Source organism: Cyclopterus lumpus, chromosome 5 (genome assembly GCF_009769545.1).
Source record: "Cyclopterus lumpus isolate fCycLum1 chromosome 5, fCycLum1.pri, whole genome shotgun sequence".
Classification (NCBI taxonomy): Eukaryota; Metazoa; Chordata; class Actinopteri; order Perciformes; family Cyclopteridae; genus Cyclopterus; species Cyclopterus lumpus.
The window spans coordinates 19,121,917-19,147,836 of record NC_046970.1 but is presented as its reverse complement, the minus strand read 5'-3'; the positions used below and the strand labels follow the sequence as shown (position 1 = coordinate 19,147,836).

The 25,920-nt window shown below is 40.4% G+C and overlaps 1 protein-coding gene across 2 annotated transcripts in view; it reads left to right on the top strand.

The window, feature by feature from the left end:
• The window catches only part of ppp1r16b (protein phosphatase 1, regulatory subunit 16B), a 76,445-nt gene that overhangs the window by 6,577 nt on the left and 43,948 nt on the right, over nt 1-25,920 (top strand). For both annotated transcript variants that reach the window (XM_034532707.1, XM_034532708.1), the window contains exon 2: nt 17,165-17,593. In XM_034532707.1, the coding sequence (XP_034388598.1) occupies nt 17,326-17,593 (268 nt within the window). In that variant the 5' untranslated portion in view covers nt 17,165-17,325. The remainder of the gene's footprint in view (nt 1-17,164; nt 17,594-25,920) is intronic.

Here is a 25,920-nt window from a genome sequence, read left to right as displayed (position 1 = left end):
TGATCAGATAATCATTATCTTGCACAAAAGTACTTTATTGAATTAAAACAAACTTTTTCATTTGCCAAGTATTTGGTTCAAACAAGAGTACATATTTATATGTACTCTTGTATTTTTTCAAATAGACTTTTTATTTGTTGAATTATCAAAAATGATGCTCTGAAAATGAAAAGGCCTAATCATGAGAGACAATTTTGGCTATATCACCTAGCCATAGTTGTTTGTATTATTTACTTCAAATACGCACACAACCACACACCAAACACTGGATATCATTTGGAAATGTCATATAAAAAGGAATCTGTCTTCACACTGGGTTTGTTTGAATCCAGACTTGAGTTGCAATTGTTTCCCTCTAATCCTGCCAGTCTGGTTTCACACTTATTTACTTTGGTTCCAATCTGTGGTACATTTGAATTATTCTTGGAAAATTGTGTACGGGTTAGTGGCGCGATGTGAGAATCACTGAAGGGAGCGCAGGAAAGGAAAATACAGGAGATTATTTCCACTGCCCTACTTGGAAGATAATATTGTGTGGCATCAAGATGGGTCTGCATGTTATTTTGTGCTCAGTCAAGCGTTTTCTTGCAAAGAGGGCAGTGCTATAAGTAATAATGCCTTCATCATATATAATAAATAGACTTGTCCTTGTATAGGGTTTTCTAGTCTTCCAACCAATCAAAGCGCTTTAACACTACTTGTCATCGTTCACCCATTCACACACTGATGACAGGGGCTACCATGCAAGGTGCCAGCTGCCCATCAGGACTCTAACTAACCATTCATAACTATTCACGCATTGAAGGCACAGCCCGGTGGAGCAAATTAGGGCTTAAGTGCCTTGCCCAAGGATACATGGACGAGCGGAGCCGGGGATCAAACCCCCGATCCTCTGATTGAATGACGACTCTACGCTTTCCGCTGAACCACGTGATCTTTATTACGGATTGTATTCTGCTTCCTCATTAACCTATTAATATTAACATATTATTGCGGTATGCAATTGAACAGGACCACGTTGACGTAACAGACAACTCTAGTCTCTGCATGATTATTATTCCCTCCATGAATGGAAACAAGTGTATATATTAAGTTGAACTGTCCCAGATTCAAACCGGCAGTGTTAGAGTTATAACTGCATTAAATCAGACATTCACAAACCTGTAGAGATAGTTTTTCATCCAACATAAGTTATCAATGTATCGAGGGATCAACTCTAACCTCACTCGTTTTGTCTGCCTTGGCTCATCTGAAACTCTACAGACAGATCTTTGTTCTGCAGTGTAGTAAAATGAGAAATCAGCATGTATAGCTCTTGCTCTGGTCAGACATGCAGTTACTGGGACGGTGCAGGCTCACTGCGCACCCATCTTGGTTTAGTAGTGGATTAGAAGTGACACTTACTGCAGGCTGGCTGAGTCTAAGCCTTGTTTACTCTGGCTAGGTCTGAGCCAGGGACTCAAACCATCATTAGGCAGCAAAATGACTCAAGAGTGGGATGGAGCTCCAGACAGGGAGAGCCAGAGAAAAGACTAAAGTGGGGAAAAAGAGTAGGCGGAACAATTTAGAAAAGAAACAGAGGATTTTCCTGAATTCACATCAGATAGAGTGAACCGGATGACTTTAGAAGGGGGGTGGGGGGGACGGGGACGGACAGGGCGTGTATTGGTCAAGCCCTTTTATAAATAAACAGACACATTTGTCTAAAATAAACATGAATTGCTCAGTGTGGAGCAGATGGACGAATAACCCCACCCAGGACCGGGACAGGACAGCAGGCCCTGAACATGGGCTGATAATCTGTTGATGCTTTTTGTAAAACCATCGATGCAAAAAAAACAACCAGTTCAGACATTTGTCCAATTAAAAATGTGTTTGCAGTAAAGGGATCAGTATTGTGTCCTGTCAGGAAAGGATGGGAACCGTGACCGGAGGATCAGGATCTCTTTTTGAAAGCTGTAAACCTGCACGTTGATGTAACAGAGAACTGGTGGGGAGGTGAAAAAAACAAGAACACAGAGACTTCAGACTTCAGACTTGCACAACAACAAAGCAGAGTAAGAAAAATATGCAATTTGTTGGACATGGCAGGGCATGAATCTTTTCTGCAGAGTGCTGGTGAGAGGAGGAGAATTATAATCCTTCAAAGTTAGCCTAATGGACTTTAAGACAGGAGTGTAGATGACTGAGTCTAGATGAGGAGACGTACGCTACTTACACACAGGAAACCTGCAACATTTTTGGTAAATTATCTGGGAAAGTTCAGGAGTTCACACGTAGGTCTTCTACTGTACATGGAAAAACTCTCTGTCTTGTCTTAATGTGTTGAATAGATTATGCAATAACGTGTGCAAGATGGTGGTATGCGGCTTGTCAGACAAGCATGATGTTGAAAGATGTTGTGAAGTTTTCGACCAGCGATAGTGCTGCTGTGAAGCAATGTGTTTTATGGCTGTTCGTTTTGTTTGTAGCATGAACACCCGTCTGCACATGGGTGACATGATGCACATTCCTGCCTCAGGCTTTATGCTATTGCTGTGGTTGAAGAAGCGTAGTAATGCACGTGCAAAGGCAATGATGTGGAAGACAACAAGCTTGCATTCATGGATGCAACTAATGCACGATTTAAGATGGACAAATATTCATGCATGAGCTGTAATGAGTAGTAAAGTGAGCTTGAGCTTAAGTTAATTAAGTGACTTGGCAGAAATCTGAACCTATTTTGATATTGGGTCGATTCATTGTAGAGACCACCAACCATTCTCTGATGCCAGTTTCCAGTTGTGTATTTTCTGTTTTATATAGTCTTGTATGATATAGATAGAAGATTACAAAAATTACAACAAAAAAATCCTCAGGGAATCCTTTAATCTCTTTCATTGGGTCGCTTGCTATCTCCATCACACCAACATGCACGGGAACGTTGTGCGTGCTTTGCCTGGGAATGTCGCTGCTTTTGCTCTCATCAATGCTGTGGAAGGAGATTGCTGGTAATCTCACTAGGTCGTGCTGCAGCTCCTGTTTCTACACAAAGCAAACATGGCAATAAAACACTTACGGTGCAAGTGGTAAGGAGGCAAAGATTGACCAACCACGTCACAGCACTTGACATCATAGCCTCTAGAAATGGTAATAGGGATGGCTATTATGCATTTGGTCATCTTGGGTCCTTCCTTTCTCCTCTTTGTGATGAGGTTTAATCCTTTGAGTTTATAGAACTGATTCTGACCTCTTGTCTATTTTAGGTAAATCTCCTTTTGGCACATTGCATGATAAAATACAAGCACTGCTTCAGAATAAGTTGAATTGTTTTTAAAAGCTTCTACAAAATAATCAAAACCTCTTTCCCACTGGACAACAACAACCCACCAACATCTGTCTTTGTTCTTCATTGGGAAAAGTTACAATTTACATTCATTCCCTGGAGGAAGGACATTGCAGTAGTCACAGGTATTAATCGGCTCCAGCTCCAGTGTTGGAGACATCACACATTGTGCATTGCAGTCAATGTATAAACATTTTTTTACTATTATGATTCATTAACATACAACAGCGATATTTATCTTGACGATGATCGGAAAAAACATGTTGTTTGAAACAAAATGCAACAGTCCTTGTGTTCGTCTTCCCACTGTTCCCACAATCACCAACTCTAGTGTGAGCTTGGATTAAGCTTGGAGTGAGAGGCTGGACTAGTAACGGAAATTAAAACAGAAATAACCACTGTAACTTTTTTGCTGTTTACTAAACCTGTCTGTGACGTTTAACACCAGGGAAAACCCCCCAGAAAGGCCAGTACAACTGCATGGTCTACAAGCAATGAGAAAGGAGCCAAACGCCTATTTTTGGTGTGTTTTCCTGTGTTTAAAAAAACTTTAATTTATACACTTACACACACTCTTGGTGGAAAAGGGATATAAGAGTGCTCTAAATTCTTCAGTTTACGCACCATCTGCTTGGTAAGATGAGGCTTCGGTCTCCCTCTGACCTGCTGCTGACGCTGTGGGCTTGTGCAGGGATGGAACATGTTTCTGTCTGTCAGTTGACATAGTTTTGTGTCTCCGCTCTGAAGATCTTCCGATAAAAGATCTAGTGTTAAAATGACTATTCAGTTGAGTAATGATTACTTATATCTATTAAACAAAGAAAAAACGTGCTGATTTTAACCCGTTTTGTACAGTCTTTTTGTCTGTAAGAGACTTTATTTGACAATGTACAAACAAATTAGGAATTTGTCTTCCCACATGCAAAATGGTGGCTTTGAAAAAAGAAAGAAAAAGTGCCACATTAGGCATTGATTGTTGCAGCTTTGGTCACCGGTTGTCATACGTTGTCAAACTAATAGCCTGTTCGTGTACTTTTTAGTACAATATGTGTGTTTGTTATTTCCATCTGCCCTTCTTCACACAATTTCCATCTTGGACTGTTGGACACTTGTGGGTCGAATATGAATCATGAGTGAGAATTGGAAGTGAAAAATGAATCCTCTGAATCCAATATGAAAGCACAAGAACCTACAGACAGCATACAGAGTGTTTTTGTTGTAGTTTTTATTCTTCCTCATTGTACAGCTTCGTTTTTATTCACACTTCACAGAACAACGTTGTAGCAGATTTATAGCGTTTCTCAGCACATCTCAACATTTGACACGGAGCAGGTTTCCGTTTAAGATTGTTTGTCCATGTAGATGTTCATTATTTTTGTACAATTAATACTTTTGCATATTTTCTTTCTATTTCTTCTAGCACTACTCCAGGAGCAACAGGAGTGGCTGGTGTTGCCACGTTTTTGCGTACTGCGCTTCACGTTACCATAGTTTCTCAAGCGTGTCGGAGAACTACGTTGGCCTTGGTCGGGTAACATAAAAAAAAAACGTGACGTGGCAAATCCACAAAGAGGACCCACTCCTAATAAAAGATAATGAGTTCAATCTAAGCAAAGCAAAACACAAAGATTCTAAGTTTCTGGTGATTATACACTAATTAAAACATAGTTCTAAATATTATATTTCATTTCTGCTAATAGTAACACCTTAAATCCTGGACACTGCCTTTAAGTGAAGGTGTCCTTTAGCTGTATTGGATGTCCGTCCGCCTAAGTAATGATTGGTGACACCTGCATATGTCCTAAACAGGGCTGTTTAACATTCAGATGCATTAAGGAACATGATGAAAATCAAGAGCCTTGGCTGCTTCAGGCCTATTTTAATTGTTATGGAATATATTTAGCATCATTTATCTGTGTTCTGTTTCCTCCGCTCTCTTAAAACAACCAAAACAAAAAGGAGAAACATGAGAAGATATACTTTTTTTTCCTTCATATAGAAATATGCTGACACAAGCAAAGAATCTAGTGACGTTAACCAAGAAGCAGATCGTGTTTGTTCTAGTGTCATAGCAGATTCTTGAAATAATGAAGTAGTATTGTTATTGGCCATATAAGGGATAAACTGCCTCTAATTAGAGGGTTCGGGTTAGTTTACTGCCCCTAAAATGTGAGAATATGACTTTGTTTCTGGAGGTAGGATTTTTTCTGTGGACTTTATTGACCCCCGTGTCTCACACCTTTTCCATTCAGGGGAGTTCTGAGGTCTTTTGTCCATCTTGGCTAAATGCTGGATTAATGGCGGTACAATGGCAGGACTATTGGCACTGGTCGGCGCTGACCTGGCTGTGTCAGGCAGGGCGAAGTATGTGCACAAATTAGGTTAACAGGAATTATAATGTGGACTTTGCATGACTGTAGGGCCAGGGTTGTGTAGTAGTGATTAATATGTTGGTCACTCACATGTTGGTCAGTAGGCCCTGCAGGATCAGTCCCCCGAAGATAAATTTAGATTTACTGCAAGATTGCGGTCTTAGTATTCACAAGCTTCCAGTAAACAGCTTATGTGGTTATAAGCAGATGTAGTTTGAGTACTTATCAGCTGAGTTGAGCTTATTCATGTGTATCACCGTGGAATATTGAATTACTTTTGGGCACAAACACTAAAGCGACCTAAAAAGTGTTAGTGCTTCTTGGCTTAGTTCTGAATGCAGCTGGCCAGTTATGGCATCCTGTAGCACCCTAACATCTTGCTTTAGTCGACATGCAGGCTGCTGTCTACCTCTGCCCTGGTTCATTACGACAGGGGAGACAATGACCCAGAATCTGGTTGACCCGAGTGCTTTAAATCAAGGCTCCACCAGAGGAAATACATTCTCTCCCTCTACCAGCACGCCCGGCGCCAACTAGGACAAGTAATCCAGACAGAATAAAAAACGTCCTCTTAGATGACGCAGAGGGAGACAAAGGGATGGAAGACGAGAGAGACTTAGAGAGAGAGAGAGAGAGAGAGAGAGAGAGTATTGACTGGATAGATGGAAAAGTGGTGCACCGCTGCAACTCCAAACACACCTTTTGACACAAGACAAGTTATCTCACGGGATACAGATCAAAGCAGTTCCATGAAAAGTAAATTGTTAGAATCCATTTCATCCATTCTTCGACATTATATTTGCTGATCACAGGTTCTCTGCTGTGTTTGTCTACCAGTCAACTGGAATGATCCTAACATTTAGGGGGGGGTAACAAACCTTTACATTATTCAGATATCTAAAACTGTAAGAAGTACCAAAGGTGGCATTGAACTTCTGTCTGCTTTACTTATTCCTTGATCACATGGATCCTGGCTCAAACCGGTGATTTTAGCCAAGGTTTTATTAGACACCGAGTTAGTTTCGTGTGTGTGTGTGTGTGTGTGTGTGTGTGTGTTTGAGTTCCATGGCTCACTGAAGCCTGCCCTGTTTTCTGTTTATCTGTTTACATACAGCAGCAGCTGCTCCTTTTCTCTTTCTCTGCTATCCTCAGCCTCTGAATAATATGGTTTCCTTTATTCTCTTTTTTGGTTTGAAAGGAAGCTGCTGCTACTGCTGCTGCTGCTGCTGCTGCTGCTGCTGCTGCTGCTGAGGGAGCCGAGACACACATTCATAAATTCATAACAAAACTTATTGTAATGAGAGAGGACATTTAAAAGTGCAATATACGGGATTGGGAGCATCTTGAATGCCTCTTAACAGCTTTCAACATGGCGACGGTCACGGCGTTAACATCGCTTACAGTGTAAACAACGGTGACAGTGTCTGACCAAGCTAACAGTGTTTACCTGAGGGTGGGTGCTACGCTTCTGCATCAACGCTTTCGGTCGGGGCGGCTTCATCAACTGTACCCGTCGTATAAGCGCAGTGCAGAGCGGTGGCCGTGATCAAGCCAGAGTATGTCAACAAAGCAATGAGAAGCTCTGATAACAACACACAGAGGAAGAGTTTCTGCATTCCATACTTAGGTAGACATTACTCTGTTATATCTTTACATAGACACTAGTTGTTTGCTGCTATATTCATTTTCAGATTGTTGAATACAACTCCTTTTGAATATTGCTGATTGAGTGGGATGTATAATAATGGAGTTGTTATACCATGTCAGATAAAGGGAAGGAACACAAAGCCTGATTAAAAGATTAACATAGAGTATTAATACATTATGTAATGGAGGACATCAATTGAAGCGCTATAATTCAAAAGACAGGTGAAACAAATGATATACAGCATTACAAAGACAAGAAATATCACAGTTTAACTGACTGAGGGGAACTGCAGCACTAGCTCAAGCTCTACGTCGGGTAGGTGTACAGTGAGGTGTGTGTGTGTCTGGCTCTCCAAACACAGACCTGGGTTCTGTCAGTTTGACTTCAGCGACTTTGGGCTGACACGGCCAGGGGTCGTGTTTCGGCTAATGGCTGCGGTTGTCAGAGAGGTCAGATGTCACGTCTCAGTGCAGCAGTCAAAACCGACTGCTTCCTGTTTTAATGGCCATGTGCTGTGTCATTAGCCTTTTGTGAGGTGTTTCCTCAACACTGACTCAGAGCCCAAATTAATTGCCCAATAACGTAGACATTTGAAGTAAAACTTCAGCTTTGAAGTTTGGGTCCGCAGTGAAATACGTTTAAGAGCTGCTGATATATATAATAAAATCGGGTGATATATAATATATATTATATTGTACATATTGTTACAACATTTTTTGAAACAATAAGTGGTTCTTGAATTGTCTAGCCTTTAGGCAGCCTTTTTTTAAGTAGGTTCGGTCAAGTTCACTGGAATGGCAGAATCTGGATTATCTATTGCAACTACTGGGCTCGAACTCAAACAGATTTTAATGAATTCTCAATTGCAGCACGTCATATTAGGGTTTGTTCCTGGTTTTAGATCATCTGACTAAATGGTTGGATTGTTTACAAACTGTCTGATCATCTGAACATGTTTCTCGCCCCGTCAGTGTGTTTCTAGATCTTGATAATTGATGAAATCATGGCATAAACCAGAATTATTGTTTAAATAAAAGACAATATTTGTCCTTTTAGATAAACTCAATAAACAATCATATGGTTGGCATGTAAAAAGTCATTGGCTTGGAAAACGACTGAGCCCTGATCAGCACAACACATTAAGATAATGTACCGCATGTGTGCTCCTTGCTTTAAGAACCTATTAGCATGTGACAAATGCTCCACATTGTCGAGCCTTTTCTGGTATGCAAAGAGGGAGCTATGCATTGATTTCTCTTCGAGTCTAATATGTCAGCTGAGGCTGTCATTTTCACCAATGACAGAAACGGTATGCTGAATTTTTTTTAGTCTCAGATGACCTGAAAACTTTAGTATGGCTCAATTATGAACTCTGAACAGGCTTTCATAGTTCAGCTAATTCATGAATGAGAAGATGTCATTGCTCATTTAAAAGAAATTGGATCGAGCGCTTTCATTGCAAATGTCTTAACAAAAATAATCCCGTTGTACTTCCAGAATTCATCGTAGAGAAGCTTTGCACAGTCTCACAACACTAAATCTTGTATTTCACATTGGGGCCTAGAATGAATTTCACATTAAGGGAACTCAAATTAATAGTGAGTTGTTTGGGACTCTGGGGGTCGGCATGGTGACGAGACGGGGCAGAGGCTGATGATGGATGCAGCTTTACGTCCTTCTGCTGAGGCCACAGTTTTCACAAGCAGGCAGGCATTCGAACACCGTGTGCACACACTTTCTCATGACATAGAGGGGTTTGTACAGCTTGCATGAATACACACACATGCAGATAAAATGCAGATACTCACACACAAACACACAGTGGCCTATTGTGTGTGACACTGCTGCCAGTGTGTCTCCGCACCGAGCGTCCTGACACAGCACACTCCTCCTCACTGCTAAATGTCACGCACTGTTACTGACATTATTGGCGATACAAAGTGCACCGAGTGTGTGTGTGTGTTTGTGTGTCATGTGTGTTTGTTTGTGTTTGTGTATGCAACCGAAACCATTAGGCAATAAATCAGTTAGTCAATCCATAGAAAATGCATAAATTTGGCAACTAATTTGATAAAGCGTTAGTCACTTCGGTGATTAAAAAACATCAAACATGTTTCTCTTTTTTATTCAGTTGTGAGTTTTTCTTTGGAACGACAATGCAAGACATTTGCGTATGTCGTCCAGAATAATTGATGAATCAAGAAAATTGTTAAACTGATATATAATGAAAATGATTAGTTGTGAGGGACCCTAATCTGCTTTTAACTCATTTTGAGGATATCGTCATGATCGATGATGAATCCCATCACAGAGCCCAAGGTGACGTCTCCAAATTGGTTCTTTTATCCGACCATTAAGCCCAAAACATTAACATATGAAAAGTTAGAAACACATCTAGGTTATTTCGGGGTCCCTTTTTGTTTGAATAATGACTCTCTTCAGTTTCACTGCAGACGTCCTCGTGTCCCAGATGGGTTTTTCTCCTGCGGCCTGATTGTGCGTCTTTGTCTTTGCGTCTGCTCGTGCCAGGCGGAGACTGAGAAGAGCCGTGGCTCGTATTCCTCATAACAGCAGAAGATGAGAGGGAGGAGGAGACTGTGTTCTTGCGCTGCCGGTGAATCGGCTGTACTTTCATTATTTTGTGTTCCAGCGCTCAGCCTTTCTACTTCTTCCCCTTCTACTTCTCCCACTTCTTCTTTTTCCTCTTCTTGCTGATTGACGGGGTCAGCCTCAGTGGGTGGAGTCCTCTTATTTTGGCAACTTGCTCCTATAATTGTCCGTTATAGCTGAGAGGGCGGCTGTGAAACTTTGCACCTCTTTGTCCTCGTCTGTTACAGTCGGAAGTAAAACAGGTGAAGTAATTGGTTGTCAGATCTCACATGAAGAAGAATACCATTGTCTTTATGACAAGTATATCTGTAATGAGCTCTCGGGGCGTTTTTAAAGACTTTCGACACTCATAATGGGCTGAAAGTAAGGAAATAGAACGTATTATTAAAATCCTGCCAGCTACTGAATCGAGAGATGCCAGTGTCGGTACAAAACGTTTAACTTTCATTCTGTTTTTGTTGTCAGACTAATGTTAAAACCGTCTCCTTTAAATTGTCGAGAAGAAGGTGACGAGAAGTGGTCGAGGTGACAAGGGGGGAGACTTCAAAGCCCTTTGGTGTTCGACCAGCGGGCCCCATTTTGAGCTTTGAGTCAATTAGTTTTAATGTATTCTCTCTCTAAATGAGTCTGCTTTCAGACAAAGATTCTCTTGGCACTCCGACTAAAACATAAAACACAAGTGACCGACTTTAGCTTAAAAATTCAAATAGATTAAAATGCAGATTTGAAGAAATGCATAGTTACGACTGTTTACCTTAAATTGCCCTCATGTATGGGGAATTCACTTTCTGTCAACTCGTAAAACTCTTGATGAATCGTGTATGTTGATGGCGGAGGGGTTTTCTTACTCCTGGAGGATGTGCAGCCTTGTATATACAGTTAATGGGTTGTCAGTTGAGTTGGCATTTTCGACCATTACCACTCTTTTCTTAGTTTTGATAAATGTTGACGTTTTATGTATATGACTGAGCTGCTGAGTCATTTGTCTCAAAGATTTCAGTCCTGGTTAGATTTGGTGACACGTGTGGTTCCTGGTGATAACAACACGTTTGACTTGATACCACAGCAAACGTTGAGCAGCTACTTTGTCAGAAAAATGCGGAGGAGTGCAAACCGAGCTGTTTTCGTAAAAAGTCGGTCAAATAATTGAACTGTGATCTGATTCCCTGCTTCACACAGTGTGAGTAGTTTTCCACAGCACGGAGACGATTACATGAAGAATTAAAGAACACTAACAGATAGATGCAATAGTTAGATATTCCCTGTCTGAAGCACAGCTATGGAGATATATCTGCCAGCTTGTTAGTTGACATGTTACTGCTTTCAGTACAACTCTATATCTGAGCAAGCTGTGTTCGCTAATAAAGACTGTGTGATGTCGTTTAAAAAAGATAGTAAGTGGAGTTGAGTTGTTTTTTTGTCAAATTGAATATTTATTTCTCCATGCTGCTGACAAACATGTACTTATCCAGCATGAGGAGGCCGGAAGGGTAGAAGTGAAAGTATCCTAAATATAAAATATTCTAGCAGGACAGGTTTAGATGAAATCCTGCCTGTGGTTTTATGAGCTGTACCGTGCTGCCATTAGCTCTACTGTACGTCTATTGCCAAATCACCTTCATAATGATGATGGAGGGGCCAGAATGACCTCAATCCAGCTGGTTTGTAAAGATATTAGTGAATTAAAGCTGATGTCAGCACACACACACACACACACACACACACACGCACACACACACACGCACACACACAAATACACACACACACACACAGACTGTGATGGTGTTCTTTTTGTGCCTTCATTTTCTGATTCATTTAATTTTTTTTCATTAAACTTAAATGCACCTCCTAATTCTTTTTAAACAGCTTCTTTAATCAAGTGAGGGCTCTTAAAACTTCCATAATTTAGAGTAAATTTGGCTCTCATAAGTGTGGAAACTCATGAACACACTCAGCTGCGTTATAGTTGTCAGCGATGAAAAGGAGATAATGGACCTGAATGCTCAGTGACAGAGGCTTTGTGCTCAACCGTCAGGCGGCCATGACAGGCAAAATGTTCAGAATACTTCAATTTCTCCAGCTTGTCCCGCAGTCAGCCCAGTGAGATACTCAAAGCTCCTCGCTTGTGATAATTCGCTGTTAAGTTATGTTTCACTTGAACAATCTGTTTTATAGTAATGTCTTTTTATTGCTTTCATAGTATACTTTTTGTATTAATGTTCTGCTCTGACAGATCAGCTGCAGGTACCGTTTTTACAAGAAAGTAAATTATAGTTTGAATTTGAAAGATAAGAGAGCCTGTTCTAAAGCCCAGACCACTTCTATTTATTTCAGGACTGAGTGGTGCGGTTTGCATTTTTGTGATCTTGTAATCACAACAAAGCGGGAGCTTTTGTGATGCGTAGGCAGCTGGCCTTTTATGAAAACAACAACCCCAAATGAAGAATTGTTAGTAATTGTCTGTTTTCTGTTTTGGGGCACACATATTTAAGCTGGTCGCTGTGCATTGTCTGATATTCTTTTTCTGACCATAAATGATGTTCGGCGGTGCTTTTTCCCACAAAAATGTAAAAGTACAAAGTGTGAGTGCAGTGTAACATTCTCATCTGCAGCCTGGGAGCCGATTGAGGTCAATCTGTGATTTGCTGCCTTGGCCCAGGGGACCGGCTGTGATATCACCAGAGGGCTTACCGTTGCCCACAGCTCCCCGAGTTTTACATAACTTCAAACAGTTTGTCTTCTCCTCCTGCTCGTGTTCGCATTGTCAGTTTTTCATGCACCGCTGAAGTTCTTAATGTGCAAGTCAATCTCCCGTCGGGGTAACAAACGATTTGTTCTCGTCTATCTTCTGCTGTTTAGAAAAAGCCTAAGGCTGTGCTAATTTCATTTTCTCATTCACCTGTGGTTAATACTATAGAAACGAGACTACAAATCAGCATGAGGGGCTCTTAAATGTCATGATCCGTGAGAGAGCAGGCAGTCGGTATGTCAAATGGAAACTTCTCTGTAAATGTCCCCCACAGAATAATGCATGAGAAAAAGGTTAAGCAGGGAAACCGCTGCACGCTTGTTCAGGCACCTCGTCGTCCTATTCACTCGTGTGGTTTTGGGGCATTCGGGGTGCTTGAGAGCAGGTCGGAAAAATCTGTGGTATTCGTGGAAGGATTCGTGGTTGTTTGGCAGCATCTTCTCCACCCAGAGACTGGTATTTTATATGAGGAGGTAAAAGTAGTTGGTCAGAGTGTTGAAATACTTCATAGAATGGACTCATGCTGCTGCATACGTGACAACATTATCACTATCGAGAGTGTTGGTTTGGTAGAAGTTGATGGTGCTTTTACCGAAATCATGTTAATCCCATGAAAAATATGAAAAATGCAAAAATGAAAATTGGCCTGGTTCAAAATCTAGTGTAGTTCATTGAAATCATTACTAAAGACATACTGACATCTTTAGCTGCAACTAACTATTATTTCAGTGTAAAAAAGAAAATGTATACACAATATCCTAGAGCACAAGGTGACGTTGTCAAACGTCTTAATTTTACAGACCCACACTCTAAAATATTAAGTTTGCTATATTGCAAGACCAAAATAAAGTTTCAGAACCTCAAATCACATTAAAACAAATTCTAGTTGAAAAAAATGACATAAATATAAATATTAAGTTTGCTATATTGCAAGACCAAAATAAAGTTTCAGAACCTCAAATCACATAAAAAAGTTTCAGAACCTCAAATCACATTAAAAGAATTTCATTCTAGTTAATTACCGGGAAATCTATGATGGATTAAACGACTAATTATGAAATCTCTGCATTTGCATACCGATGAACAATTTATTTAGAATCCTCCAACATGCTCCATCAAAGCACAGCCTGTAAAACGAGACAAAAAAAGATCCATAAAAAGTCCACTCGGGCTGCCGTGTTAAATTTATCACTCAGTAACATACGGTGCAAAGGTGACGCAGACGAGCTTATCAACCCCGTTATCAATTTAGAGACTATTTCATCAGGATTACGACAGGCGGAGGACACTGTCGGAGTGATATTTAAGTGAGTAAATCAAACTGTACAAGTCTGGGACCGAAATGTAGGATTCTAAAACATCAGATAATTCCCGATGAAAATGATGCTTCTCATGTTCTATGTGTGCTGTATTATACCTTTTACATGAATCCAGTACTGTGAGAGATCTATGTAAGACTGGTTTATTTGTAAACTAGTACATTCAAAGTGCTTTGCATACACATGATTGCCGTCAGTCGCCAATTAATGCAGAAGTTATTAGTATGTCTGGGTCTGTTTTCGTCGCTTGCTGCCTTTTCTGTCTCTGATGCATGTGTGCCAACGCGTGTGTATGTGTATGCGTGATATCATTACCGCGCTCTGATTCCCCTGATTTGATCACCAGTGGCTCCCGGGTTTCATATTCCAGGCACTAATGCCACTGACCATCAAACGGCCCGAAGAAAACACTGGATGTTCCTTGTTTGTCAAACATCCTGTTTGAAGTTAATTCACTTTGCCCGTTGCACTCACATCTCACAGAGCGAGAGAGTGAGTTTGCGTTAAAAAGGTTTTACTGACTTTTCCCTCAAAGTCTGCTGTGCAACATATATCTGTGTTGAGGTGAAAATACACTCAGATGTGTCCTAATGCGCAGTGTATAAAAGACACCTCAGAGTGTACCATTGCATTGTCGACACTTACACAGATGTAGCGCGCTCTTTGTTTGAGGCGTCCTTTCACGACGATCACAAAACGTGTTTTTTTCCCCCATGACCATGTTTATGTTCTTATTTTTTGTTACTTTGCAGCGTGTGTTTGATCGTGTGGAGTATTTATTATTACATCACCTCCTTCACCGAACTCCTATAAACCTTAACTTCACATACAAAATAAGGCAGTGAAAACTTTACAGCAAACTAAATGTTTTTCAAAGTATAAATGAAAGTATAATGTGAGCAAAACCATTAGGGTTGCAGTTTGTTTAGAACTCCAAAGATGACAAAGGAAAGGCATGAGCTGTGTGTGGCTTTATTTCCTCCTCCTGTCTTAGCACCGGCACACACTGACGATGAGTCGGTTTCATGTCATTTCTTGAATAGATGTGCCTCTGTCAAACGTTGTGTCAGGAGCAGATGACAGAAGAAACTATCTCAATAGTTATGACCTCAGTCGATGACATCACTGTAGCGGTGCTTTCAGAATATACTTACATACAATAGTTTTTAGAAGAATTATCGTTGTTGTTATTGTTACCTCAGGTGTGATGACCATACACATTGATACTTTTATCGCTTCTTTAAAACATTGCATTGAAGCTATTCCGCTCTTCAAAATCCCAGATGTTATGTTGATGTTTTTTGTACTGTGTTGTATTGTATTATTGAGAAAATCCCACTCCATCATTGACTGCAAACAGGTGGTGGGGAGGAGGACACTGGACCACCCTCTCCATCACCTACTGCAGGGACAGCGGAGCACGTTCTCCAACAGACTGCTTCACAAGGACAGATACAGGAGAACATTCCAGATACAGGAGAACATTCCTGATACAAGAGAACATTCCTGTCCACTGCAATAAGACTTTATAATAAATCAACTCTGGCCAGATCCTCCTCAAATTGAACATCATCAAACCTTGCACCGCTTTCACTTTATATACACTTAGATACACTGTATACACTTTTAATTTGAATTTTTATCTTTTAATTTGAATTTCCTTTATTATTTAAATTATTACAAATTATTACAAATTTCCCCCTGGGGATGAATAAAGTATATATCTAATCTATACACACACACACACACACACACACACACACACACACACACACACACACACACACACACACACACACACACACACACACACACACACACACACACACACACAGAGGACTGACAGTGATGCTGCTGTAGGAAGTGATTATACTGTGTGTTTCCTGTCCATGTTTTAGCAGTTAGGTAGCAGTTAAGTAGAGCGGCAAAGTAAATGTAGTATATAGTATGGCAGGAGATTGTATGCTGCTGGTTTCATGAGTATAACGCATGTTAATTTTGTTTTTAAAGTTACGTAAATCATAAAAAGTGTCATTTGTTTTGGTGTGTGTGTATTTGTTTTGGCTGGACTTTTATCAGGGTTTATAACGGCCATACATTAAGAGTTTTGTTTAAAGGAAGTGGTCTAAATAGACTCAATCGCTGTAGATTTTCTACCTTCCATCTGTATTTATTCTATTTACCTATAAGGTTAATATGTATATTTCTGCTTTTGACCCGTTGTTAAAGGTTATTTCTTCCCAATCTAGACGATCATTTGTAAAGATGTCCATACATACGGTGCGCTGCTTTCTCTGTATCTAAAAGTAAACAACACAAATCTAAAGCAGTTTTTTGTTGTTTCACTGGCAGCATAACTGGTCACAGAGTAAAACAAGATACTTTGTGTTCATGTTAACAGGCAGCAAGGCGACATCAACGTGAATCCCCACTTCAGCTCACTGCCCTAGTAGTTTTTCTTTTCTTTCTTATTGTGTATCAGTTTCTCATCTTACTGGCGTCTACTTGTAGCTTTCAGGAAGCGGTTAACCTTGATGGAGGATGGTAGAGATGTCTACAACGGCTCACAAAGTTAATGAAAAAATTGAGACTGCAACCCATGCTCATCGTTTCAGCCATATTTCATATCGGTCATTTAGATACCAATAGAGAAATTGTCCTCCTTTCTCATAGAGCTACATTTGTCCCCTTTCCTGAACCCTTCAAGGCATCTCGATGGAGTGCGTATCATGCAAATGAATGGAAGATAAAGGAGAGATTATGAGAATGACATTGCTTTCATTTTTTCTTTCACCTAGATGTGAACCAGAGAGTGTTCAGTAGAACATGCATCTGATTTTATCTTATTTACACTCGACAGAATGGAAACCTGTGACAAGTAAACAGTTTTTCTTGGTTGCGTGGTACTTATCTCTCTTCAACTAGGACACCAAAATGCATCTCCGTGCACTTTGCTGTGGCGCGTCAGACCAATACTCACTTTTGAATGTCAGTATATCTATCAAAGGATTTACTAGAAGTGTAAAGCTGCATCATTTTATTTGCTTATGTATTTACTACACTACCAGGTAGTTAAAGTTTGTGACCGATATCTTTACGAACAGTCTCTCTCTCTCTCTCTCTCTGTGTCTCCCCACTCAGGACGTTTATTGCTGCTGAAGGATGATGATGATAATGACGATGATGATGATGATGGGAGGAGGCCACGGCCGAAGGTGCAGCCCTCGCTAGAATCATACTTTCTCTCCCAACTTCACCCCTCCACCCTAACATCCTATACTGCCATCCCTCTGCCCGGCGCCATGGCCAACCATCTGGAGCTGATCCAGGAGCTGCAGCAGCTGGACAAAGTGCCCAGTCTGGAGAGGCTACGGGCGGCCCAGAAGCGGCGTACCCAGCAGCTGAAGAGATGGGCTGTTTACGAGAAGGAGATGCAAAACAGGAAGCGAAAGGCTGACAAGAAGGGACGCAATGCCAACAACCTCCATCAAGCAGAGTCCAAGAGGCATGTGTCGTTTGCCGCCAGCGTGGCTCTTCTGGAGGCATCGGCCAGGAATGATCCAGATGAAGGTAGGGACAGCGAAGACGATTTATGATGTGTACAAATTAGAAAATAGAAGTGTAGATTCACGGGGAAATGTACTCCGTGTAGTGAAAATGATAAATTACACAGATGCTCTTAACATGTCATCAATGGACACACAAAATCTTCACCACTGTAGATTTATTTTCATTGTAACAAGGCAACACACTGAAAGTATGTGCCAGGGTTTTGTTTATAGGCTCGGAGTCAAACCCAGCACAAAGCTCAGTGACGCCACATTTGAATAATTACTCTAATTTCGGCCTCACCTCACTACTTTACGCTGGATATCAGAATGCCAAGGTCAGGAAAACGATCAGATGGGCCTGCCCACTTAAACTGCCAGTGGAAGTCACTCCGTTGGAGCTGAATTGGTTCTGCTAGGAGACTGCTTTCTCATTGTGAAATAATGTAGTTGTCACACTGAGATGAAACTCTGCCAGTCGTTTTAATTAAAATGTATACGGATGGTGTCTCCCTATTTGGAGATAAAAATTGTTTTCCTCTAGTACAAACAGTCCTACGATACTGTGGCAGTGCCAACAGTGAGCCAGTGATACAGGAATGATAACAGGCTCATTATCATTCCGATACAACATCTAATTTAACTTTGCTTTAACTTTAAATTAGATTGAGCCCTTTTTTTTATCATAACCAATACACCCCATGGCTGTACTACTGTACATTATTTGCTTGTGCAAGATATGGGAAAAGCCACAAGGCTGATGTACAATACTTCTCACAGAGCAGAAGCAGCCCTGCACTGCGTGTACACATATCTATATCTATATCTATATATATAGATATAGATATAGATATAGATATATACAGTATATATATATATACGGTGCACACATATGCACATGGACTGTGAACACGTAGAGGCTTCGGCTGGAGTTTTATCATGTGTAACCTAAATAAAGATCAGATAAAACCAACAGATGATAGAAGGATATCACTTTTTTGAAACGGTTTGATTAGCATTAAAAGGGATTTTTGTCATACGCTGCTGTGCGGAGTTTCGGTTCCAGAAAGTCTGCTGAGCCAATCACACTTTGAACCAGGATGTGGTGGCCGGGAACATGCATCATCTACTCATTTACTGTCAGTTTTAAGGAAATATGTACAACAATTAGGGTTGCAAAGGGGCGGAAAGTTTCCGGTAAATTTCCGGAAAGTTTCCACGGGAATTTTGGCTCGGGAATTTAAAAAAAAAAAAAATGTGCCTAAGTTTTTTTGCAGGAGCATATAACAGGGAACTTAAATGTAGTTGAGAACAAGACTATGCACGCCTAGCTTAGCTGGACCCTGAATGCAGCTGTTTATGTTTCTGCCAGAAACATAAACGTAAACATAAAACGTTCTGTTGTTTTTGAACGTCTTTGTCATCAGTGTTGCTCTGAACGTTTCAGCCCTATGCCTGGCAAGTGTGAGAGCGCCGAGTAGCGTAGAGGCCAAGAGCGGTATTGCAGACAGATAGAGATTTCAATTATAGCTCGCAACATATTGAAAAAAATAACTGAACTAGTTCATTTTTTGGAGCTGTGAACTTAGTTCAACATTTTGAATTATGAACTATGAACTGAACTAGTTCATTTTAAAATTTGTGAACTATGAACTGAACTAGTTACTGTAGAAAGTGAACTTTCCCAACATTGATTACTTGGTAAACTGAAGCCATGTTCATTTTAATACCAAGTTTATTTGTATACACATACAGTAAACTAACTTTTTACATCAGTGAGGAGGACGTTGATGAGGTCCAGGAAGAAAGCATTTAGACCTGAAAGGATTCAGGGAAAAACACCCCAAAAACAATTTGGGTTGGGGGGTGGTGATCATAGGGAATACACCTTTTTTATTCAACGTTCATGTTTTTGTTGTTCGATGAAAGAAAAAAAGCTCTACTCACAAAATGTCAAAAAAGTCAAAAATGTCATTTTTAAAAGTTGTATTATAAATGTTTGCATGCATGTCTGCTTATGACAAGGTACATACAGTTAAATTACCCCAAAATTCCCAGTTTATTCCTGTTAATTCCCGTGGAAAGCTTCCAACTTTGAATATCCCCTGGAATTTTGCAACCCTAACAACAATACTTCCAAGAATTATCTGAAATATATATTATGTATTCAAGGTCGGATTTATATGTGGTCGAGGCATTACGTCATTAAGGAATTGTGCAAATTAAAGCTTTTGTGTGCTGTTTTTCATGTTTTGAGAGGACCGACAGTCAAAACACAGGAAGCAATAGGCTGCCCGCCCCTATTAGAAGGCCATTCTGCTCTTGGGTGTCCATATATTCCGACTTCATGATAAAATAATGATCATGATTTAAGCATGTTTGTCTGGCCAAACGATATTAGAGATTACATTTGAATGTGAGGGCAGGGTTTTGCATACTGAAACAGTAGGTTGAATACATAATGAATAGATGGACTACACTAGACTGTTGCTGTGGATGTGCATTAATCATACATTGTGCAGTGAACTTTGTAGTTATAGTAGTATACAGTGTTTTTTCAGCCACGCAAGTGGAATGCTTGTAGGTATTTTGTCAAGAGATTTTTTTTACTGAAATACTTCAACTATTGGATGAATCGTTATGAACTTTGACATTATTTTCCCGCTCAGCACGAATTGTAATTACTTGGTTAATCTTAGTTTTCCTCTTGTACTATCATTTCAATTTGTCCAGAACTTTGATTTATTTACCTCAAACTCACGATCTTTAGTGCTACTTACAGAATCTTAGTATGCGAACATGCTCATTGAAATGGTTAACATGCTAAACGTTATACCTGCTTTATGTTAGCGTTATCATTAGCATGACTTCAGACTCTGTCTAGTTTTTAGCAGCTGTATTTTATATGATGTCATACGTTATATTTCAATATGTACGCAACATAATTTCAGTCCGTTATAACTCACACAACGTTAAAGATGCCGTCAGTTATCGGCCCCTATATCTGCGAAGCCCAGCGACGTAAATAAATAAGTTGTTAGTTTTCAGCACGACTGTGTTCACGGAGTAAACATACCAGTCAGTGTGCAGCATCGGAGCACATTTCTTTGCTTTAGTTTGAGCATCTCTGATAACTGGCTTGCAGAAGCCTTGTCTGTTCTCTGTACTGCTGACAGTGCCTGGGCAAAGACATATTTTCCGACAGTGCTGCTTAATGAGGGTGACCATGAAAGAGGCAGAGAGATAAAAAGCAAGGGACAGGTTGTAGTGTTGCCCACACAGCTCCAGTGGCAGCTGGCCAGCTCAGGAGCCTGATAATCTCCGCTCTCATTCCCTCCGGTCCCCGAATGCTCGATCGAGCATCGTGACTGCATGCTGCTCAATGCACACTGCTCACAGCCTCTGGGCTTCCTCTGAAAAAATATTGTGTGGCAGTGTCATTTGTTCTCGTGCAGTCATTTCAAAGAGGGTTATGTAAAAGCAGACACGGAAATTAAATGTGGATCATGATGGAAATGAGTTCTAGCATCTTAGAAATACAGGACATTGATTTTCATGAATTGCACATGTTATTTAGACCCCTAATTTTCAATAACAGCGACGAGCAAAGCCAACATGAGCAGTGGAAGGTCACAGATGTGTTTTAGGAATACCTCTTTTTTTCATGAAAGAGAAAGAAAGATAGGGAGAAGTAAAAACAACAACACAGAGAGGCTGAGACTGAGATTGATTGGTTGGATCGAGTGAGATGTTTCTTGTGATTCTTTCACTGCTCTCTCTTATGTGTGGTTGCGGTCACTGTGTCACTCATCACTGTGTTGAACGGAGGGCTTGTGTGTGAGCACACACTGAGAAATGTGTGCGTGTTCATCGGCATGCATGTTTTGGAGAGTGTTTTGTTGCACTTTGTACGCTCTACTGTCTCCTGAACAGCCAATAGTCTTTTTAAAACTAGGATTTGTGAATGTCTACAATTATATGCTTGTGTTTAAGTGTGTCTATTCGTTTGTGTGTTGTGTTTCCTCTCCAACGTCTCTGTCATTACAACTTCTTCACTGGAAGCTGTGGCAGCAGACTCAGCGGGCTGTGAGGAAATGCAGCTATAGCAAAGGAGCAGAGGTCACAATGTGTGTACTCGAGCTGAAGATGTGTTGTGAGAGGGAGAAAGAAAACACGTGTTTGTGTGAATATTCAATGACATTTTCACTGTCTGTTTTCATAGATAAATGTGTGTGTATGTGTGCCGGTCTGCCGCTAGCGAGAGGCTTTGATCCGAGGAAAAAAAAATAAGGAGGAAACAGTAGGTAGGAGAGGATTGGATGGAATGGAGATGCATCCTGATTCTGCATCCATTTCTCTGCCCTCCGGCTCCCACCGTTCTGAACCCTCTGCCCCCTCACTGTGATGAGGGTTGATGGCTGTGAATTATTGTGGAGCATCTCCGTGTCTCTCTGTGCAGCTCTCAGACTATTGAGACAGATAGATTTTCTTAGAGTAGCTATCTTGCAGAGAAGCAGCCATGAGAGTCAGAAAGGACAGTCAATACACACACACACACACACACACACACACACACACACACACACACACACACACACACACACACACACACACTTCCTCTTACAACGGCTGTGCTATCCGATGAAGTTGTCAAATAACTCCAATGTCACTGAAGGAGTCAAGACTGTGGAAAAAGAATATGAACTGTACCAATGTTACATGCATGACACATGAAATAACTATTTAAATTCACGTTTATGGCAATTGGCATGAATTGATAAGCATTCATTTATATCCAGATTGACTCGCAAATCTGCTCAGGAGGAAGTTAATGTAAACATGTGGTGACCCAAATCTAACTGATCGTAAGTGGGTGAAAGTAACATGGATGAAAACATGCTTCAGGAATCCTTCCTGCTTTTGAAAGTGTCCTTGAGTAAGACACTGAACCCTCAGCGGCTCCGGATTGATCATCTGACGAGCAGTTCTGATTGAGTTTACTGGCGCCTCACCAGCTTCACACTGCTTGATATGTTCCCTTTCAAGGCAATCTATTTGCAAACCCGTGTGCTTCTCTTTTCATGTTGAGTTATTAAATCTTTTCTATCTTAATTGTTTAGTATTCATACTTGTATTTCTTGTAAAAACTTCCTCTTTTTTTTTTTTTAAAGCAAAACTGCAACACACTGTCAACGTCAATTTGGTATTTGATGTTTTGGTGCAACGTCCTACATCAAGCATTAGCAAGTTACAGCAGGAAGATTTTATAATATACATAAAAAATGACTGGTAGGAGGCCCCGGGGAAGACCGAGGACACGCTGGAGGGATTATATCTCCCGGCTGGCCTTGGAACGCCTCGGCATCCCCCAGAATGAGCTGGAAAGTGCTGCGGGTGAGAGGGAGGCCTGGGTCGGCCTGCTGAACCTGCTGCCACCGCGACCCGACCCCGGATAAGCGGGTGATAATGGATGGATGGATGGATAAAAAATGACCAACCAATCCAAGGGATGAAATGCACATCAAGTTTCCACAGAAAGAAAATAATAAACAGACACCTGCGAAGGGGCTGAATCATACATTTTTGTTTCTACCCATCTTGTTATACTTTGTTTTGCAGCAGATCTTAGCATACTCTTGTACGCATACTATTTGTTTCTATTGTGATTGAAAAAGTATTGTCAAAAGTGGATAAATAAAAAGGCATCTGTGCAAAACAAAACAAAAATCAGTTTGTTTAACTTCAAGTCGAATGAAACAGTGGCTGTTCCACAGAACTGCGACTTTAGTCTTCCCTTAACTCCTTTATGGTTGAGATCGTGTTTACTAGAAGTCTGGTGTGAACATGTGATAATGTATTTCAGCCCTCCCTGAACTGTGTTTTAAAGCTCTGTGTGTTTTACACCCCTGGACTCTTATTTATTCACCAACTCGCGTGGCAACACCCAGCTCGCTAATTACCAGTTACTCCACAAAAGTCCATAAAATCATGACTTATAACTTGATGTTTGAGAAGCCACACTTTAAATTTAACATTTTTAGCCTTGTGGCTTACTGTTGGTTCACCACATTTTTTTCTTCCATGTCATCACCATATAAATGCAGAGAAAGAATAACTCTAGATTTTAGAATAGAAAAACATCTCCAGCAGCAAGTATCGCATCTCAGAAAGAGAACTTGCAAATTGTTTTATCTTCTCCCCAAACTCCCCCCCCCTCTCTTTCTAGTTATTTGTGTGCAAATGAGGTCTTGGAGGAGCTCTTGTCTTCTTCTGCTGTCTTATTAGAGTGGTAAGGCCTTCTCCTTAGAGGCCTTGCGTAGATAGGCTTAGCTGCTCCCAGGCATATGGCAGCAACAGAGTGGCATTAAAAAGACACACAAGAGCAGAGTGAAAAGGCAACAAAAATACATCACATCGGATGCAACTGGTAGTCAAAATAACACACTGACCTTCGGGATGCTGTCTGCTCTCTTTCTCTCTCTCGTTCACACTACTCAGTCAATTGTGACCCCAGCGTATTATCTATTGGAGGAAACGCATTACATTACTGTTTGTTGGTCAACCGTTGCTTCTGATTTCAAACGCTGCAGGACAGGTTTAACCAGTTCTTCTCATGGAGTTTGATAAGAAATGATGAGATTGAAATTCACACAGTCCAAAGGACCTTTGTGTCAGTGACCTCTGACCTCTTTTCTCAATGATTGAAGGTGGTTGGACTTCAGAAAAATACTGTCACACCTACTATACAGTCTATAATGGAAGTACTTAATCTTGTAGTAGCAAAACCACAATGTAGAAATAGTATTTCACAAGTGCAACTTATGCATTCATGTTTCCTTAAGTAAAAGTATTAACATCATTATCAACATCAATATACTGAAAGTACCAACATTAGAAGTACTCATCATCCAGGGTGGGTCGTTTCAGAATAATGTATATTTCATTATTGGATTATAATTATTGTTGCAGTAATGTGTGCAAGTTGAAACGGGTAAAGGTGGAGCTTATTATTATTTTTACTGTACTTTGTGAATTCTTCCAGGCATCAATAAAGTTATATCTAAATCTATAAAATGACATCATAATCTCTGTGCTTATTACATTTGGTTATATTCATCTGATTCGGCAAAGTAAGTGAAGTTATACAATAAGTGCCGTGGAGTAAAAAGTACAATAAAAGTACTTTACTTAACTGACATCCCCATCAATCTTGATTTGCTAATGTTAGCATGCTAACACTCCAAACTAAGAGGTTAGACGTGGCACACATTGCACCTAAAGTTGTGTGAATATACAATACATCGACATGTTGGCGTTACTATTGTGCGTATGTTAGCATGCTTATGTTAGCATTTAGCTCAAAGGAACACAGCCTCACAGAGCAGCACTCAGGCTGGGTGTGGAAACAAAATAAACCTGGCTGTAACATTTAATAGACAAATAAATATATATTATAGTCAATTAAATGTATGTGATCTTGTCTGTTCTGGCTCCACTACACATCTAGACACCCCATAATGTCTCATTTCTTTACAAAGAGATTCTCTTGTTTGATTGGGAGGGATGCATTTACAACTTTTGGTTGAAAGCACTCAATAAAAATCCCTTTGGACAAAGAGGAGGAAAGGAACAAAGGAATGTAATATAATGTAACAAGAAAATACCCCCTTTCAAAGATCAGCACCTTTTAAACTAACAAGCGTCTGTTGCCATCAACGAGAGAGATGAGCAAAGGTCACAATATTCAAATCAAACAGTGCAGTTCATCAATAATGTAGGTTGCTCAGCATCAGTGTTATTGCTCTCTGTGTTAGATTGCAACGATAATGTCGGACCAACTCCAAAGAGATCTTGTGAACTTCAAACAGTTTTCACTTGCAGAGGATGCATCAAAAGGATGGACTTTTCCACCAGATTTAGCAGCTCATAAAAGCCACCTCAAGCTTGTTATGAGCCACTTCTTTCAAATGCCCTCAGATACTGGAAATTTGATCTGATATAAAGTAAAGTGACAAGTGATTCAGGGGCTCATTGCATGCAGAACCTAATAGGAACTAATGTCTCCATGTGCTCTTCTTCTTTTCCTTCTTTCTTATTTTCTATGTTGTGATTATTGATAACGAGGCCTTAAATCTTATTATAGTTGTTTGATCTGTTTTGTGACCGAGCCTTGACCTATTTTTAAACGTTCTAGACACACAGAGATCTGATCAACCTCTGTTATGATTTATAAAGGATTTTAAGCAAGAGATGTTTTTTGCTCAGCAATAACTAGCCATCCGTAACAGGAGGTTGTTTACTCACATGCTCAGCTAAGCTGATGTGACCTCTGACCTTTGACAACTGTAG